This window comes from Megalopta genalis, chromosome 8, assembly GCF_051020955.1.
Source record: "Megalopta genalis isolate 19385.01 chromosome 8, iyMegGena1_principal, whole genome shotgun sequence".
Taxonomy (NCBI): Eukaryota; Metazoa; Arthropoda; class Insecta; order Hymenoptera; family Halictidae; genus Megalopta; species Megalopta genalis.
The window spans coordinates 6,633,517-6,654,035 of record NC_135020.1 but is presented as its reverse complement, the minus strand read 5'-3'; the positions used below and the strand labels follow the sequence as shown (position 1 = coordinate 6,654,035).

At 34.8% G+C, this 20,519-nt stretch overlaps 2 protein-coding genes and 2 long non-coding RNA genes across 5 annotated transcripts in view; 3 read left to right on the top strand and 1 right to left on the bottom strand.

Annotated features, from left to right (window-relative positions):
* Positions 1 to 436: 436 nt before the first annotated feature.
* On the bottom strand, positions 437 to 17,262 carry aln (divergent protein kinase domain 1C). The gene is made up of 4 exons (XM_033478451.2): positions 17,113 to 17,262; positions 7,535 to 7,695; positions 5,355 to 6,042; positions 437 to 2,860 (listed from the first exon to the last, which is right to left on the bottom strand). Exons 1-4 carry the CDS (start codon positions 17,260 to 17,262, stop codon positions 2,630 to 2,632), a joined length of 1,230 nt encoding a protein of 409 aa, XP_033334342.2. The 3' UTR covers positions 437 to 2,629.
* On the top strand, positions 2,819 to 5,163 carry LOC117225128 (uncharacterized). Of its 2 annotated transcripts, XR_013033949.1 has the most exons (3): positions 2,819 to 2,956; positions 3,061 to 4,052; positions 4,128 to 5,163. It is a non-coding gene; the product is annotated as an uncharacterized LOC117225128 (long non-coding RNA). The 2 variants fall into 2 exon arrangements; XR_004491427.2 differs by having other exon boundaries at positions 3,061 to 5,163.
* LOC117225132 (uncharacterized) lies at positions 6,022 to 10,899 on the top strand. Its single transcript, XR_013033951.1, has 2 exons — positions 6,022 to 6,262; positions 7,376 to 10,899. It is a non-coding gene; the product is annotated as an uncharacterized LOC117225132 (long non-coding RNA).
* Gbs-76A (Glycogen binding subunit 76A) overlaps positions 17,196 to 20,519 on the top strand; it is a 98,428-nt gene continuing 95,104 nt past the window's right edge. The window contains exon 1 of the mRNA XM_033478450.2: positions 17,196 to 17,291. The gene's annotated coding sequence lies outside the window, so the exon portion shown is untranslated. The remainder of the gene's footprint in view (positions 17,292 to 20,519) is intronic.

Below are 20,519 nucleotides of genomic sequence, written 5' to 3'. Positions count from 1 at the left end.
CACTTGCTGGCTCGGTCGTTGAGCGCGTTTAATGCTTAACTGGTTTTAAGGGGGGTCTTCCAGTGGTGGGAATAAAATGACAGTTATGGTAGAGATCATTTGGTCAGTTATGGGAGAATGCTGTATTAATGTTTCCAATAGAGCCGTATATGTCAGAAGAGGATATCAAAGAAACATACAAGTTTTTGTGTTTAGCTTATTTATGTGTTAAATGAATTTCTCAATCCCTTTGATGTCTATATAGACTTTTTCACAGATGGAACAGGAGCGTCTGCTCTCAGAGGATCCTACCTGTGATGGAGATTCCCAAGATTTGTTTCTGTAGAATCTATACGTATAATCTATCATCAAAATCGTCGTTTTTTATTTTTCTATCACTTTAAAAGTGATGTATATTTTCATGTGATTCGATAGGAAAGTGTAAATAAAAATATCATTTTAAGGCATGTATCTTTTATTTTTGAAAATTAGATGTATAAATATTTTGGTCTATAAGATCACAAATAATATGTGTACATACATATATATATATGTACATAAAAATGCGGAACGATCAATTTCTGTCAAAAATGTTTTATTAAATGCAGTATTGAATATTCAATAAACTTGAAAGTCCAAGTCTCCACAATCCAAAATTGATCGATATCAACGTAACACATTAAAATTTCTTAATTCTACTGAGCTAAATCGATATTTTAATATTAATATTATTCTTGAGGGGGGTAGGCCACTTTAATGGTTCGAGACAACTGAATCTTTTATTTCGTTTTCTGAAGGTCTGCAGAGCATTGTGTTTAAAAATTCTGACATTTAACAAAATTATAGCAAAACAAAATCTCCTGACTTTGTTGTTTGGAGAAAATATTCCGTAGAAAGTATTCGCCAACGTACCGTACAATTTTTTCAGCATCCTATTCAATTAACTTTTATAAACATTGAAAGATGATTCTTTTTTAGTAAACACAAGTGTTCGCATTTCAATCGGTTACCATTTCTGTAATAATTGAAACTTTTGAAAATTCATACATGGTATACATATGTCTATTAAGTACATAATATATGTCCGTTAGACATTTTTTTTCATCGCTTATCAAACTTTGGTCAGTTCAATCGATATTACCAACAGTAAGCTATGGAAAAAGATAATTACGTCATTTCGTAACATTTTGACTTAAAAAATGAAAACACAAACAGCTAACGCGTTTATGCCAAAAAAGAATTCGACTTTCTCGTTTTGCGTTCATCTCTGAAAAAATTGTAATATTTGACGTGTTTGTTACCTTAAGGTGCTCTCCCCCCGCCTTAAGTGCTTTAAGCCGTGCGGCAATATACATATTAAAAGTAATAATATTCTTGTACTTTGGCTCCTATATAAGCGTATCAAGTAGATTTAAATTACTCGGTAATAAGGCTGCTATTAAGTGAAAGTAGTTTATGTTTGTGCTCGATGTTGGTAATAATTGATGTTATAATATTTTCCCTTATTGCTATCACTAGCCTCTAATGGTCACTTATTTGCTTACACTGTTAAGGTACAAAGATTGTTCCTTTCTTCGAAACTATAAAAATCTTTCTTACCCTCTGCTGAGCCGAGGTACTTTATATGTTGTGTACACTAACCTTGAAACTTAATGCAAAGTATTTTGCAAGGCCGGGGTAACAAGCTCTAGGATTCGATTCTTCTCATAGGAACAACTTTGTAACTATGAGAAATTCATCTACTTATGTCGGCGACTCATTTTAATCGATATACGGATACACACACAGTCGTGTCTTTACTTAATCATAATTATTTGAATGAAACTATCTAATGTAAATAACTTTGCAAACAGTATCGTATCTCTAACTTATAATTAGACCCACAACATTGATTAACATTAATAAATATTTCTAACTTATCAAAAATAATTTATTATAAAGTAATTTATTAATTTGCATAAGTACGACGCATTGACTTTTCATGGAAGTATTTATCAGTGACGTTATTAATATAAATACGTGTATCCATATATTAATTAAAATGAGATATTCTACATGGTCTGCTTACATACTAGAATTTAGAGGCCCCTCTAGACGAAACTTTCATTATCAGTGGCTCGCGATTAAACTTTTTACGTTTTCCTAAATGAGTGCAGAACTTGGCCCTTCTCATTACACCCTTACGTCGTTTTATTTTCGTTAGCAACTTTTTCGTTAAGCAGTCTTAATGTCGAGTTACATTTAAAAAAAAGTTTTTCATAGCATCCTCCTATTAATAATATTTATTAAAAATATTTCACTCTTAAAATTGTTAAACTGTTGACTTGTTTATTATATTAATCTTAATGTCCGAAGACCTAGATTTGATTGAATAAACAATCTGTAAACAGTATAGTAAATTGAAAATGTACGATATAGTTAAGATACATCGTTAAGACATCGATAATATCAATAATTTTATCGATAATCGATATAGCCGCATCTCTACTTTTACCATCTTAAGAAAATCCAAGTTATTCAGTCCAATTTGAAAAAGGTTTATACGAATTCTTTTACGAGCGATTCTATGTGAAAAGATCATGAACATGACTTATAAAATAGTCGCCAACCACTGATCGCTAGTTTCGCATTAAAAAATCCGAAATAATATCTACACGGAAGCTGCGACTTCTTGTTCCATTTCGTGTAGCATATTGTACAGCCGTGTTTTCAAGCTTTCTGGCACAGCAGCGCGAGGCAAGTACCCAACATCAGCGGCCGGGTTCGCACATTGTCGCAACATTACTGCCAGTGTGCTGGTGGTGTGCTCTGACATAAGTAGTCCGGGTATTATGATAGTCCCAGAGAGAGTCCAACCGAGAAATATTTTCTCGCATACAATCTGAAATACCAGAAATGATTAGAAAGTCATCGCACATAAGAAAAAAAAATACTACGTCTCGATGAACATCGATCGGTCACTGTTTAACCTTATCTTGTAAGTGCGACTCAATTTAAAATCAAGGAGAGATGGCAAGTAAAGTACATTTTTATTTCAAACACGATACAAAAAGGTCTAAAAGTTCTGTTTAAAAAATTAAGGTGATCTTGATATCTTTGATGGCATTGTGTTGACCTATTTTTGACGTATCTTTAAAATCAACAAAGATATTTGACGTGCAAACGCTAGGTGACATAACCTTGCATATCGTAAGCATACTGAAAATGATAGTAGAAGTGGATTTCTTGTACATTCCAATTATAAGTAAAACTAACCTCTGAAAAATATTCAGACACAAATTGGGTTACATTAGGTACCGATTTGGTGAACTTAACCTCTTGCATTATAGTAGCATGCCAGACTCGTCGCGAAGATTTCGAACGTAGTCTGTTAAATATGGATGTTATGGATAGATATGGGTGTTAGTATTGTTGTCAATATTTGGCAATTACAATTAATATAGACAAATATAAATGATCTTCCTTGCAAAATTTCTTGTAAAAATTTATTGACGACCAAGAAGTATTAATCAACGTAGCTGTGGAAGCAATCGTAGTGCTGCTAGGAGTTACTAAATTTTAACCCTTTGCACTCCGCTGTCCCTTCTCGTGGGACATCGTAATTCTAGCATGTCACTCGGATGTCCCCTCTCGTGGGACATTAAAGTTTATTAGTGATTACGGGGAATTGAGTTATTTCAGCGCAACTTTTTGAGACGTGCATGTTTCCCTGAAGTTTTCTCTTGAAATGGCACAAGAAATCAAATCAAAATATAGTAAAATTACTAAGATATACAAGAAATGTCAGCGAGTTTCGACGAGAACGTGAGAGGCGTGCTCACGACGGTCCGAGCACTTCAAAGACGCCACTTGAAAAGAGCGATAAGGCAAGTTCGTAGAAGAAAGATCGGTATGCGAACATAGCACGCACTGTATAGTGAGATTTATAATCATAAAATCTGGAGGAAAAGATTTTCAAAGCTGAACTCAGTCTGGTTTGAAGCGTCGAGCGGTATGGATAGATCTAACGAGTGAGAAAATCGGAAAAGTGATTCTTCTCTTGGTAAATAAATTGTTTGGTAAAAGTTTATTTGGTAAATATTATCTTGTGAGTTAGTAATAACAATTAGAAATTTTCAACCTATGTATTTATTCATATTTTTGATTAGAACAGTGGCAAAACGTTCGAACACGAATGAGTCTCATGACACAAGTAGTAGTGAAGATCAGATAGAGGTTTATACAGATATGTTAGAAATGTTACACAGAAATGTTACTACAGATATGTAGAAGGTTTTCTTCTACAGTTAGTCTATCGTTTTGATAGCAGTGATAGTGATATCGTCCGAGCAACAAGGCGACGAGAGAAAGGGTTCGCATAGATAGCGATTACAACAACAAAACAAAATTACAAAACGAACAATAACAAAATTATAAAAAATAAAATATTGATTTTTTTGCAAATTTCTCGATTTCAGCCAAATTCATATAAGCCCAATATCATTATAATATGTTAGTTAGTTCCAAAACCATACTAAATAATACGAGGGTCTGTAAATGCCCGTTTCTGCCAAAAAGTGGCGCTGAGTAGCTGGTAGCCAACGTCCAGAATGGTTCGGAGTGCTAAGGGTTAATAATCGGTTCGTATGGACTAGCGTCAAACGGTTGAATCTCATCACTGGTTAACACGTTGACTGCCATGCGTATTTACAACAAAATCTCCTACAGGCCACCCGTGCCGCTGTAGGAAGCGTGCGCTGTTAATTCATATCTGTTTCTGTTCCTGCATGAACAGTTGGAGTCTTTGCCGAGTACCGAATGGTATAACTTAAAATCTCTGCCCTTATCTTTTTTCAATAATGAAAAGAGATCGGATTGCCCGGAAGGAGAAGCATAAATAAAATTACATCGTTAGATTTTGATTTGAATACTGATAAATACAATCTTAGTGATAATAAATGTTATGAAGATGCTATTGACGAGATTTTACGAGAATTGGTCATGGAAGAAGAAAGAAATGTTGATGATACTGAGGAAGCTACAGTTCAAATAAAAGATACGAAATGGACCGATCAGAGGCACGAGCATATCTGAAAAAACAAACAACTTTTTGTCCAAGCTGTCCTGATCAACCTCAACTTTGCAGAGAATGTTTTAATGTTATACACTGCGAATAATTTTTTGAATAAACCATTTTTATAAGAATTCAATAGTTTCATTACCTCCTGTAGAATATTTGTCGAAATATTTTCGGAAATCTTTTGTAAGTAGTCAAATCAGCGTCACCCGAATTACGGGTGACGTGGCCTGATGAGAACTTTTACTGTCACCCGAATACGGGTGACGCGGCAGTCAACGTGTTAAACATAGTTTTCCGAAAAGAGTAAGAAACTCACCTGCAAATTATTGTTCATGACTGGCGACTCGCAGCGTTTGTCCTTCGAGCAGACGGACCTGCAGTCGAAGTAGTCGCAGTCCTCGTGCCTCTTGCAGCTCTTCCTGTCAGCCATGATGCGGCTGATGATCGTTTTAGGAAACGCTGCGTCCAGGTCGAGAAACTTGAGTTTCTGTCCGCCTAGGGGCAAACCGAAGTGGTTTATCTTGACGTCGCAGAGATGGATCGGCTCGGGGAAGTTGGTGTCGAGTTCCTCGAGCAGGTCTATGATCATCACGGCTAGTTTCAGTCTCTTCGCCCATTCCGGTTTCGAGTCCGACAGGGCTAGTACTGTCGTGGGTGTTTCGATCGGTCGAACGTATTCGACCGCGTAGAATGTGCCGCACGTGCCAATCAGCTGCGGAAAAATGTCCCTGTCCTCGTAGAGGATGCTCATCAGGTACTCGTTCTCCTGCAGCAACGGCCAAAGATTCTCCATCTCCAGCTGCCGCCTGGTCAGCTCGCTCTCCACACGGTGCGTGCGGAGCCGCGTCAGCCTCTCCAATTGATGTCCCGACGGCATCACGTTCAGTTTGCTAACGACTAGATCTTTGATCATGTGGCCGAAGTCCTCCTCGGACGGGTAGCGTTTGGTGCCGGTCGAGTCCGTCCAGTAGAGCGACTCGTACTGCTCAACCGTGGTCTTCGTTCTGAAAGAAATCGGATCACTTCATTCGAGTCTACTTCATCGAGTTTTTCTATTGTTTCGTTGATTCGCGCGTATTTTTCGAATTGTTATCACTAAACTGCGTATTTTATACATTTATGGCAAAAGTGGCAAACTGAAACACAGAACAGTGAAGACAATCAGAAGAATCTAAGAAACTATTAAAAGAAGAAATATACATTTCTATTTGATTTTTGTCTTTTGTAAGTGTTTCAGTCGATTTTTATTTTACATAAAGGTCCACAGTTCAGTTATTACGGCAGATCCTCGTTTAACTGAACAGACCAGGGGATAAATCATACATGACAGCGTGAAAAGTATTCGTACAATGAATTTCAGATTTTTGACAAATTTGAACGATTTTTGAACGATATTTGAACGGTTATAATTTCTGACATTGCTGACTGTACGTGGGTAATGCAATTATTTGCTCAGATTTGAAAATTAATTTCTACGCTAATCGAGCACATCTTCTCAATTTTATTAGGATCTGCAAAACGCGAGAATGTTAAAAATGTAACTGATATCGTACAACTCAAGTTTCCAATTTTAATTTGATGAAATAAAATGCTTCAATTTTTTGTGAAATTTTTGAGGTTGATGACGTGGCAGTCGAAGCCACTTTTTGAACGATCGTAATACAGTTAAATACAATCTAATGATATCCTTAAATTTTTTAATTTTTTTACTGTTTTATATTCGACTTGTTAATTCTTGTCATAAACGCCTAAACCCTTGTCAATAATGATGACGACGACGGAAACAAAATTTCGGTCGGGCATAAACTATTATTTGTATCTTAGAACATTGGAGTCAAGATAATAATTATTGTGCAATGATTTTCTTCGCATTGATTATAAAGCAGGGTCTAAAAATAACGGTTATCTAAAACAATTTTATGAAAAAATCAGTTACTAAGACTATTTTATTAGTTTAAATTCAGTCTGTTAATTACGAAGTGTAAAAAATTATTTAAAAAAATTAGATGACGAAATGTTTTGGTTATAAATACCAACTATAAGCGACCGAAATCTTTTTCGTTGCCGACGACCATTATCGATGAGGGAAATTCTATTTCGGTCCATTGTAATAGTTATCGACGAGGGGAATTTATTTCAGTCGGTCATAGGAGCGTAAAATATTGTTCGAAAAAAGAAAAAGAACACGAGCTTCCCTATTTATCAAAGTTGGATTTTTCAATCGATACAAATCCGGTTATCGGCAATGACAAAATTTTCGGTTACTAAAGATACTAATTGTAATGAAAAACATTTTAGTTGGAGAAACGATGATTTATTCTGCGACTCTTTTTTCAGTCAGTTACGATCCCAGCATTCAAGTCAGAAGACGTTTGCTAAGGTAAGTCGAATGATAGAACCGCCTACGAAAAACGATCGGTGTTCCAGGGTCAAAAGTGTCGTGGAAGTTGATTCTCTGCTTGCGTTGTATATTATAAAAAAAAAAATAAAACAAACCTTGAGGCTTTGAATACTAGTCGCGTTGCTTCCCAGTGTGCAGAGAAAACTGCTTCTTTGCCAGCATGCAGCGCTTCGCACGCCAGCGAATGAATACCCCTTTCTGCACATAGCGGGTCGCATAGAATTCCTATTGCAGCTCCCTTTCTGTGCGTGCTGCACTAAAATGAAAATTATGATCAGCCGTTGTACGAATAGGCACGTATTTGTTGAATTGTTTGCAAGTGATTCGAATAAATTCCAAGCAATAATTCCCAATTGACAATATTCATTTCTTATTCAAATTCTTTTAGTTAAGTTTATTGATCGTATTCTACTTGTAGAATGGTCGAAGGTTATTTACATTCATTTATATAAATGTATATTTAAATGAATACTGACCATTGGAAATTCACGAAATTATGCTATAACTAATCTACATATAATACGAATCTCTAAACTATCGATGCTCTATATCCGTGATTGTTCCAAGTTAGTTTTGAGTTTTGTTAAATTTGAAATTGTATATAATTCCTAAATAGATATTCTCATTCCTAGCATTCTAGACATTAGCATAAAATTATATTTTGTATAGGCAATATCTAACAAAATACGAAAAAATGTTTACTTCAACGAACATCGATGAGATTCGCATTTTATTGATACCAGAATAATTTATACACTTTGGTTCGCTGAAATTGATTGTTCAGTTCTTTATAAAATAATACACTACTAAAATAGGAATTTGCATAAAAATCCGTCATCTGATCATGATAATTCATCACATTTTGCGGTGCTACTGCTTCAACGTCTGAAAGTATAAGTTTTTAGTAGAAAATAAGTTTCCATTCTAGAAATTAATTAATAAGTCAATTTTCTACAGCAATTTCAAATTTCTCAAAATAGTGTTATAAGCAGAATTTGTATTCCATCAAACATGTACATACCTGATTAGTTTAAATTGCAGAGGTTTATACAAATGCATATTTTAGAAAAAAATGAACTATACAAATAAAACTTTAATTGAAATATGTTCCAACATTAGAGGATATAAAAACTGTATTTCTTTTACGCATTGCATATTACTTGGATATTTTCTATATTCCTTGCATTTTTTGCGTAGAAGTAGCATATTCTGCGTATGGTCAGAAATGTGTGGATGTGAAATTGAGCGATTGTGGTATGTACCGATCACTATTCGCATCAAGTGGAATCCGATCGGTGCAGAGAGTGATATGACGCAAACGTGGCGTCACTTTATCGGTGACGACACGCAGATACGCAGGGATCGTATTATATATATACATTTGTATTAAATATATTTTTATGTACTACACACATTGTATGCAATATTAACCCTAGAAAGATAACCATATGACAACGTACGTAAAAGATAACCATACGCTTCAGAGGCGCATGCTTTTCTAAGGCGTCAATTTTATACTAACAATGGATATTTATTTATGTTAATCTAGTCATTTTAAAGGTTTGGCATTATTGTAAAAATAAAATGCATTTATATTATATTTTTTTATATTTTAAGTAATTTTAAACTTAAATCACTAGACCTCTATGAAAAATTAACAAAAATCAAAAGTCTTCGCAGGCGCCTCTGCGACGTAGGTTATCTTTCTCGGGTTAAATACATCGATTGAACACAATTTTACGAATTCTGTAGTATTTGCATAGTCCGCACATTCACTGCGTATCGTCTTAAACTTCCGCAGTCTACAATTACATTACTTTGTAACTCCTTGCACCTTAATAATTTTGCATTCTGTATTTAATAGAATTTCGAATGGCATGATTGAATATTGCACAATGCAGTTAAACAAACTCAAAGGGACCTCATGATAAAAATTGTTTGGTAAAGAATGAAAACAGTAAAAAATTAATTTTTTGCCGTGTTTGCCCCTTTATACGAAACGACTTTCGTTCGAAACATTTATTTATATAACACGTAGTTTACAAAAAAAAAATTAAGGTAAAAGAGTTAAATGATACACCTTGTATATTAAATTATTAATTCGACGAGGAATCGTGCGATCCACATAAGACCAACGTGGCATTGAATGCGCTACAATTGAATATCCACTGTATTATACCTGCAAATTTGCGTTATAAGCTCAGACAAAAAAGTTAAAAAAACGAGAGGTTTTTATTTTGTCACTCCAAGTAATAGCAAAATTGTAACAAAGTAGTTTAGTCAATCTTTAGTTTCTCTATCGTCTAAAAAAAAATTCATATCGTTTAGCTCGATTTGAAAAAAGCTATTGCGTTTTCAAAGGTGTCCGAATATTAATGGGAGTAACTTGTATGGAATTAGAACAGGTAGACAAGGGTGTCTCAGAACTCCTACTATGCTTGAAAAGGGTAAGCCAAGGTAATTTGAAGTCACTTTTTCGTTACAGAAAATGTTGGTTACGACTTCATTAACGAGTTATCAACGAAAAATACGGGCCAATCAGGGAATCAATATGACAAGCATCCGTACTCGTTTTTTATCGAACAGTTGGAGTTCTGGGACACCATGCATATCGATTTCGGTTTCAGTTCTATAACTGTTCTTTTTCACTTCTGACTTTCAGTTATGCAGTTCGGTTATATGTACTTCGATTTTACGTATTACATAAATACATTGTGTATTTCCTTTACATATTAATTCGACGAGGAATCGTGCGATCCACATAAGACCAACGTGGCATTGAATGCGCTACAATTGAATATCCACTGTATTATACTTGCAAGGATTGTACTCGATTGTGCTCCGATCTTATTGGGAGAATCAAATTGTAAAACTCGATCAGAAAAAGGTTTAAAGCGATCATGTCATGCGGTTTCCTCAATGAAACTCGAACTAGCTTCATAACGTAAATATTTAAGATGGTTGGTTGTTTCGATGCAGCTCGAAAGAGATACATATTTGTATCAATCAAGCCCCCACAAGCAGACATAAAAGTCAGAATTGAAAGACACTTGCTTTGCGCAGAGCGTTACGAGCGGTATTACGTTTAACCTCTGAAATAACTTTGTTTTCTTACGGTCATCGCGCATGCCAGAAATTGTTTCTTTTGTATATTTCATTGAAAAACCTGTTCTACACTGAAATAAGATTATGGCGAGGATATCCTGTAGAGTTGATAATGTATGTAAAGAGAGAGAGAGAGAGAGAGAGAGAGAGAGAGAGAGAGAGAGAGAGAGAGAGAGAGAGAGATGCCAATTTCATTGGCAAAGTACACAATGCCGCAGTGGTGACCCTAAGTTTCGATTGTTGAGAAAATTCCGTTATTAGGGTCGCCATACGTCTATATTTGCACTCTTTGCGTCTGTACCTTACTTTTACCTTATTCATAATATTTCATAATTATATTATTTCTTTAATATAATTTTTGAAATTTATAGTTATAGCGAATATTCGAATAACCTATTCATGTAAAGGGGTTTTCCTTAACCCCTTGACATACCGTTTTCTTCGCAGTTGCTGTAATTAGAAATTTTTCAATTGCAATAATTTCTTAGAAGGGAAAGAAAATTGATGCTTATTGTGTGCCTAAATTTACTCGAATGCTTAAATATTGATGACAAGAGATTAGAATTTTATTCCAATTTCAAAGGACAGAATAACATCTATACTCAATTAATTATTATCAGAAATTTTCATGACGAGTCGGACTCGTCAAAAATTGGTTCAAAGGACTTGAATATTTTCGACATGTTAGATCGACTAGTTTTTTATGAAATGAGTGTATAAAAAGCTATTTAGATTGCAATTGATTAGAATGATAAGGAAGTTGAAAATGATATTTTCAAAATTTGTTTTATCTGAGGCCACAACGAAAATTTAAAAAATGGATTTTCTACATCACGATAACTTATTACGCATGCTGAAAATTTCATCGAAATCGGTCGACGCAAAATCAAGTTACAGCCACTGAAAGATGTAAAAATTACTTGTTTCTCTGCTTGAAATTCGTGAGAAACTGTGATTTTTGCGATCTTTAATTGATTACAGCTCATGTAACTCAGGTCAACCGATCTCGATGAAATTTTCAGCACGCATATAAGTTACCATGATGTACAAAATGCATTTTTAAAACTTTTGTTATAGTCTCAGATAAAAAATTTTAAAAATATCATTTTTAACTTCTCCGTCGTTCTAATCAATTGCAATCTAAAAAAATTCTTTGTATACTCATTTCAAAGAAAACTAGTCTTAAAAATATTCAAGTCTTTCGAACCAATTTTAAAAAAGTTATTCCTTTTGAAAAGGCGTTAACGTACTTTCCGGGGCGACTGTATATTGTTCTGAATATTTTTTCTTTAACCATGTTAACACTACCGCTCGGCCCTAATTTTCGAAATATATACAGAAGAAAAACATTTGTTAAATATTAATTATTATTATTATATTAATTCTTACGAAATTATACATCTAATCCCAATTTCACTGTGAAAATTAGTACGCAACTGTTCCGTGAAACGACGCAAAATTTTCTAGCATTCACAAAATTTATTCCCGATTTTCTCCAATACGAAAAGTTACATTAACGCCTAACGTCCGACAAAAATTAAAAATCGTGCGTCTTCGTCGGAAATGCGCGTACATTGAAAGACAACAAATGAATTTTCGTGTTTATTTCGCGGCTGCGTGCTCGACATTTGAGAACAAGTACCGGCCCGTCTGGGATTAAAACGCAGATTAATTGGCAGGAAAGGAATTTCGTGGGCGGACAGTGGAGTTATGTCGTAAAATTTTTACGTTCGATCCGTGGATGTTCGAGAGTCGTCGTTGTGAGGGCAATAAAAGTGAATTATTCTCTTGTTGCGTGGGTGGTGGCCGCGTTGCGTACACGCGTACGTACGTTCGCACACGGTGCTTGTTCACGTGCGTGTAGAAGTCGTCTGGATACGTGTACACCAGATCATGCACGCGATATTTTTAGTTGTCGTGACCGCCATGATGAGAGAACTTCTCGGATAGAGGCGGCCGCTGCGCCGCCGCTGTAAGATGCATGCCGGCCACCATGTGTCGCGTGAGCACGAATAACTAACCGGATATTCTGTTTGCAAAAAGAAATCGTAGGTTACCCAACTTCTTTAATTATTCCGAACTTTTTGTTTATGCGGTGAATCAGTTACAGACTGATGACGTAGGCAGATTTGAAACGACATTATTTGAAATAATATTTCGAATAACACGTGTTATTTTATTTAACCAGGCGTCGGCATGATGTGGCATGGCATAGCAATTTCATTTAGACAACTTGCTTTAAAATGAATTGACAATAACAATAATAACAATAATAATAATAAAAATAATAATAACAACAACAACAACAACAATAATAATAATAATAATAATAATAATAATAATAATAATAATAATAATAATAGTACCGCATGACGCATATCCTCCAAATGTATTGTTTGAATTAAAAATTTCTTGAATAAAATTGATTTTTTAAACATTTTGCAATGATGAAAAAATGAATAACTCACGTTTTCTAACTTTTCCATCTGAGCCTATAACGAGAATCTAATCAATGAGTTTTGTAGACATCGATTATTTATACTCAGCAAAATATTAATGAAATGTTAATGATATTGAAAAATGTTAAAATCTCGAGATTTCTCACAGCTATCAGTCGAAAGTCGTGAAAAACTGCGATTTTCGCTATCTTTAATTGTTTGTAGCTCATAACAAGGTCAATCGATATCGATTAATTTTTCAGCATGTATTATAAGTCACGGAAATCTACAGAACGCATTTTTTTAATTTTCATCACAGGCTCCGATAAAAAATGTTTTAAAATCTAACCTTTTTATCTTTTTTCTTGCCATTCCAACTAATTCCAATTAAAAAAAAAAGTTTAAACATTGCCTAGTGAACTAGGATAGTGTGGCCAGTTACTGTGGGGTGGCTAATCGCTGTACCTTTGGTATGTTTTCAGGCATAATTAACTTTCTATTAACTTCTCTCATATTGTATTTTTTAATTACAAGATATAATTGGTTATCCTACAGTAATCGGCTCTGCTACCTCACACGTGTTGTTCGAAGTTACAAACATATTTCAGGTGAACGAAGTTCGTGTGAGACACGTAGTATATTTCAACCTAACAGTTCCATACTTGGAGTCTAATGTACGAGTACTGACACTAAGCTTGCAATTAGATGACTTTGTACTTAAATTTAATCAGTCTCATGAGAACCTGAACTTATAACTATAATTTTTTTTTATCTAACCGTGACGGATGGCAATGAACATTTTTAGCCAGTTCGTCATCGACATAAACACAAAGATACACTGAAGTGAAAGCAATTTATTTAGTAAAACAAAGACTGAGAAGTTAAAATTTATGGGTATATGGTTCATGCCGTACTAATATATCCAGTTTATGATTTTACTCTTTCGATATACAGTGACTGCTATTAATATTTGAACACCTTTTAAAACGCAAAATTTTTTTATAATTAGACTAAACAACTTGAATTCTTTTTAGATCATAGAAGGACTAGTTCACACACACTCGACGATGACTGAAATACTTTTTTTAAATTTTGCTATTGCTTAGAATGACGAAAGAGAATAGAAAACTGTCATCTTTTTAGCTTTTTTATCTGAGTCAGAAACGAAAATTTAAATAATGTGTTTCATGGAAACGGGTGACCTTGGTATAAACAGTAAACAATTAAAGATCGCAAAAATTACAGTTTTCTCCCGATTTTTGACACTTTCGACCAATTACTGTTAGAAATCTGCAGTTTTTAAAATCTTTTAACGTTTGTAACGTGATTTTGTGTTAACCAATTTCGATGAAATTATCAGCATGCATTAAAGATTATATATAAGATTATATATATATATATATATATATATATATATATATATATATATATATATATATATATATAACTTACTGAGATCTACGAAACGTATTTTTTAAATTTGAGTTATAAGCTCAGACAAAAAAGTTAAAAAAACGAGAGGTTTTTATTTTGTCACTCCAAGTAATAGCAAAATTGTAACAAAGTAGTTTAGTCAATGTCTAGTTTCTCTATCGTCTAAAAAAAATTCATATCGTTTAGCCCGATTTTAAAAATGCTACTGCGTTTTAAAAGGTGCCCGAATATTAATGGGAGTAACTTGTATGTAATTAGAACAGATAGACAAGGGTGTCTCAGAACTCCTACTATGCTTGAAAAGGGTAAGCCAAGGTAATTTGAAGTCACTTTTTCGTTACAGAAAATGTTGGTTACGACTTCATTAACGAGTTATCAACGAAAAATACGGGCCAATCAGGGAATCAATATGACAAGCATCCGTACTCGTTTTTTATCGAACAGTTGGAGTTCTGGGACACCATGCATATCGATTTCGGTTTCAGTGCTATAACTGTTCTTTTTCACTTCTGACTTTCAGTTATGCAGTTCGGTTATATGTACTTCGATTTTACGTATTACATAAATACATTGTGTATTTCCTTTACATATTCTAAGTATGGATTCTGTGTATATTTAAGCCGAGAATACGAGCGTCACATGTTCGTAATACATCTGTATTGCTGGTAAGTTGCGACTATGACCACCGGACGTCTTTGTCTCTCTATCACACACAATCGTTTTCAATCCCTGAAATTGATGTGGCTTTAATGCTTCTTTGAATTTTATTCAAAGTTAGAACGTTCAATAGAATCAAGCTGTATTGGGTTTTGGCAAACTGACAATTTCAGTTTTATAAGATTACACATACATTTTGTGCTCGGTAGGCATAGTGTAAATATATATTTATACTATATTTTACACTATATTATATATTATACATTATATATAATGTAAATAGTATAAATAATGTAAATAATAATATAAATAATATAAATAGTGTAACATATATTATATATAAATAACACTATATTTAGACTATATTTACACTACACATATTTGTAAAAATAATTTCGGTTTTAAACCACGACCTTTGAAGCAATGCTTATACAAGCCCTACCGTTCTTTCGTTGAAGGTTATAAAAGATCTCTTTCAAACCCATGAGCAAGCAGCTTTTCAACAGTTTCAGTGACGGGACTTTGATCTTTACATCGGCGTAATACCCATCGTATTGAAATATTAATTTATTCTGAAAAATACAGCGAAATTTAAGATAAGCAAAAGCTATACATTTATAAGTTTACTGCTGTTATTAATATTGTACGATCAATATTAACCACTTCAATCGACACGCTGTTCCCACACTGTTCAGTTTGCCTATTTAATAAAGATTGTCCTATAGTTTCGCCGTGAATAATAGAAACCACTATCACCCCTATTTTCATCTGGCTTCATAATTCCTATATAAATATAAATATAAATATATATATAGTGAGTAACGATAATATCTGGACAATAAATTAATATCTTTTAAAATGCAATAATTTCTTAAAAATTGGACCAAATGTCTTGAATTTTTTAAAGATATTAGAATTACTCGTTTACTAGATAATAAATGCAAAAGTTGTTGTGTTAAAATTGTAATTGGTTCATATGACAAAATGATTTTTCCATTTTCTTAACTGACATGGCAACCAAGAATAATAAATCGTACGACTTTTTTTCAAAAAAGATTCACAGAGATTTGCGGGTCCAAAAATACAATGTAATTTTTTTTAGTACTATTTGTGCATAGCTTTTGTCATTTGCGATTTATAAACCCTTGCGCGGAAGGACCGTTTCGGATATAAAATGGTTGATTTCTTCCATAAAGTAAAAAAAAAACGAACACAAACGAAATACGGCCAAATTGTTGGGTAGATCAATTAACGCGTTAACTGCCGCGTTGATCACGTGTGAGTGACACCAGGACGTGACATTAATTTTTATTGCGATGTATTCAACGAACTTAATCTCACCAGGACTTTTAAAACACAAAAAAGTGCTAAACTAATCCGTATCTGTATCGTTTAATATTCCTTAAGTGCCGTGATCGTACATGTTAAACCAAACAATTTATTATATTAAATTTAAAATATCTAGTTTTGGTTCGATTAATTGAATGACGTTAAAATATTGAGGTTATCTTTTCGAAGTTGATATTCAGCACTTAACGCGTTAAACATTTGCGCAGAGATTCGTCAAAATCGGCGTATATCAATCACCGGCGTTCTTTTGTTGGATTTGTACGGTTTTATACATGCGTGTATACCGTCTTGCGGTATATTGTCTCGGAGAGCGTAGCTTAACCACAAACTCCGCATTTGGAGTCCGGTTGTTTACAGCCAGAGCGTCGGCAGGCTCGACGACAGAATTGTAAACAGAGAGCCGAACACCGATCGAAGTTGATATTCGAATTTGGTCGGTACGAACGCGGCCACACAGGAGGCTATAGAGGAAAGGTTGTTTCGTGAACGTCGGGAGGGCGCGTGCGTGTTCGTCTGGTTTCGGTGTTCCTTGCTCTACTACCCTGGATTCGCACCCTTCGTCTTCGACATTAATCCCCGTGCGCGGCTCTCTTTCTCTCTGTGTGTGTATATGCGCGTGTGTGTGTTCCATGGGAAGGGTGGTGTGCGGTAGGGCACTCTCGACCGGTGTGCGATTCGAAAGGACTCACCACGTTGGATACGTGCCGCCAGGCTTCGAGATTCGTGCACATAATACCCCAGTGCAGTAGCAAGTAGACGACCAGAAGAGACACCGAGAACACGAACAAAGTGACCACTTTGTAGTGGTACATGAAACCGGGCAGTCGTCGGACGTTCATGATCCTGCGGGCACTGGTCCTCTACTCTAGTAAGCGAATAATATTCTTGTTCTTTCACACTAATCCGTTTCGGATGCAACACAGCGGCTCGTCTCGCTCAACGATCAGCTGGTCGTCATCTTCTTCCGCGGCGGCGCATCGTGGCATCTCGTTTTCAGCTCTATTCCGACCGACCCGTTCGGTTCGACTCGCGAGAAAACGGTTCGAATAACTTCAACGACCGACCGGTGTCGTACAGTTGTGCCAATGCGGCATAATCTGCGGCACATGCCAGCGTCGCGACGCCGCGCCGCCGCGGCGCGCCTCTCGCGGCGAATCCTTCTGCGAGCATCATCGCGCGCATGCTCTCGCGTCGCTTTTGATTCGGCCGGCACGCGCAAATTTGAATTTCGCGGACTACGTTTCACGGGGAAAAATTGTTCGATGCTGTCGCGACGATGCACGGCGACTCGAATTCTGCAGCTGTTTAGGAACGTTTTGAGAACGGCTCCGGTCAACAACGTTCTGATAAAGAAAGATTTATTAATACTTTTCGTATTATAACAGTGTGTTAACACATTTTATCTCTATCGGAAATCTATTAACACATTGACGACCGCGCCAAAAGTATCTAAAAATTTCATAGAATTCAAGTATTTTAATCAATTAAATTAAACTTGCAAAGCAAAATTATATAACATCGATAACTATTTCAACATTCTTACCAATTGTGAATCTTAATAAAATGAAGAAATTTTTATGGATTAGCATGAAAATGAAATTTTAAATAATTTCGTCATCCGCATACGGGTGATGCGCGGCAGTCAAAGTGTTAATATTAATCCTGACAGACCCAAAAGCAACTAATGTGTGTTACTTGATGACTATAACAATATGTATATATATTTAGACCTTTCATAATTTTCATTATAACGAATGTTTGGATTCAGAGATTTATTCGATCATTCTCTATGAAAGAGTCTCTATATTTTCAGCAATTTTAAAACAAAAAATGTGAACCTGCTTGGTAGGTTTAGCGTGAATAGAATTTTCAATTATCGTGCTATACCAAGAGAAATCTAAACAGTCATATATTCTACATAATAATCCTAAACGAAAGTATTAGAGACAATGTCGCTGAGCGACTTATTTGTATACGGTGGAAATAATTAGTGCTACTAAATAATTTATTAATTTAGTTTTTGAAACCATCGTAGGTAGATGATGTGTTAATTAAATGAAACGAATATCTTGAATTATCTTGAATATCATGCTGGGAATTTTCACAATGGCAACGAGTTGTTCTGCGAATGCGTCGAATTAGTAGATTAAACAAAATAATTTCAAAAGCAATCGTGATTAATATAGAAATGTGATTCGTTATTGAATAATATTAAAATGCAATTTATTGATTGATGTTAAAATACTCGTCGATTGCGATAAATCAAGAACGCAAGCGAAGATAGCACGTAATTTTACGTCAAGCCTAATATTATCCCCGTCGAAGAATCTTTCAAATACCAACGTGATACTAAAACAGGCGCTTAGTATAATGTTTTCGGAATCTAGATATAAATAGGATTGTTGTGCCAAGTCGAAACTAATTTGATTCATTTCTATGCGATCGAGTTCTCCAGTAATAACAGACAGGTCACAATTTTTCATTAAGTTTGCCGAGCAGATTTTTCAGTAAATTATTTCATACATTGACATTTATATTATTTACATAACTCTTTACATAATCAGAAAATAAGATTTCTGTAACCGTCATATATTGAATTGCATTTAAATTCCAACATTTTCATTTATATTATCCAGTTGATTGAATCGACTTCTGGAATAGATCGTTTAGCATTCAATTGCTACAAAAAGTTCCCGTTGTTCTACGATATTAATTTTAATTAACTAAGAAGCCAATTTTATATGTAAAAAGTATACACGAATTCAATACCTTAGTTACTAAGATTTTAAAAGACATTAACAAAATTGATGTTAAACAGTCGTAGTCAATGTGCAATTAGAAATTACTTTTTTTCATTTATGTTAAAGTTTGTTCTTATTATACGTAGTCTGATATGCACACGCTATTATCGATTTTTAATATTTACATGTGTACCTACATTCAGGTCATTGCTCAAATTGAATTACGTTCCATTAGATTGCTATACGGGATTACCTCCGTAAGACTGAAGCCTACAATACCTGGATTGACTCCAGTAACATGGGCAAATTATTATTCCGAAATCAATTGTTTTTATCTACGATGTCTACGGTATCATTTATGTATTTACCACGGAACCGATTACGATTGAATAATTGCACACGCTGTACAGTTTTAAATCTTCAAGCATTTTCAGTATTAAGAGCCTCTACATTAAAGATTCTACGCTATTGCACTATATGTTATATGACAATAAAAGTGTTGTATACATTATACATTAAACTAAATTGTTTTAAGACAACTCCATGTTTTCAGTAGTCTATCGTTTCTTCATTATCCTTATCATTTTCATCGTTATGTTTTATTCCTTTCAAATTGAAAAATACAGACAGCTACGGTTTGTTATAATTAAAGCTCGAAAATAGTTGAGCATATTATCTTTACCACTTTCGATACGTATATGAAATAACCAAATAATACTGCTTCAAATATTTTGATATTGCAACTAGCTTTTACCTCGCGGATTCAATTTTATTTCAACAATTCAATTTTGTTGTACTAATTATAATTTCAACTTAAAAATTAATCGTTACTTTAGAAATGAAATTGTGCTATAAGAATACAATTTTAGCAAAATTTTCTTACATTTGTCGATCAGTTCACTGCGTATTCGGACACGATCCCGTCAGTGTTTTATATTGGCGCGTGGCATTGATCACATCAACGTTCAACTACATCAGCTACCGCATAATTTTTTTGCTGGCGCGTCATCCACGGTGTAGGTTTCTGAGTGCCTAGAATTATTTCAAACGATCCAATTTACAGTTCGACCAAAAATAGTCGGACCATAACTGCTACCGTGCGCTCACCTCATCACGCTTCCCGACTTTTATCGCGTTAGCGCCAACCGCATCATTCTTCTGCTGTTTGGAAGACGATGCAAGGCGACACAACGGCGTAAGAAATCGAGATCGTATTTAACGCGAACTGGAGTGGAAGCGGCGGTCTTTTTGGGACCAGTTGCTTTTGATGTGACTATAACTTCTAATTGAGGGTCTGGCCGGTGCTGCCTCCAGTGCCGTATCACGAGGAGGTCGTAACTGCTAAAAGTGTGCGA

What these genes read in the sequence shown, in the direction of transcription:
- aln (XM_033478451.2), bottom strand. Translation starts at nt 17,262, where the DNA reads ATGAACGTCCGACGACTGCCCGGTTTCATGTACCACTACAAAGTGGTC. An exon ending in CTAGTATTCAAAGCCTCAAG is followed by an intron (nt 6,043 to 7,534) that starts GTTTGTTTTATT and finishes GATTTCTTTCAG; the next exon opens with AACGAAGACCACGGTTGAGC. An exon ending in TCATGAACAATAATTTGCAG is followed by an intron (nt 2,861 to 5,354) that starts GTGAGTTTCTTA and finishes CTGGTATTTCAG; the next exon opens with ATTGTATGCGAGAAAATATT.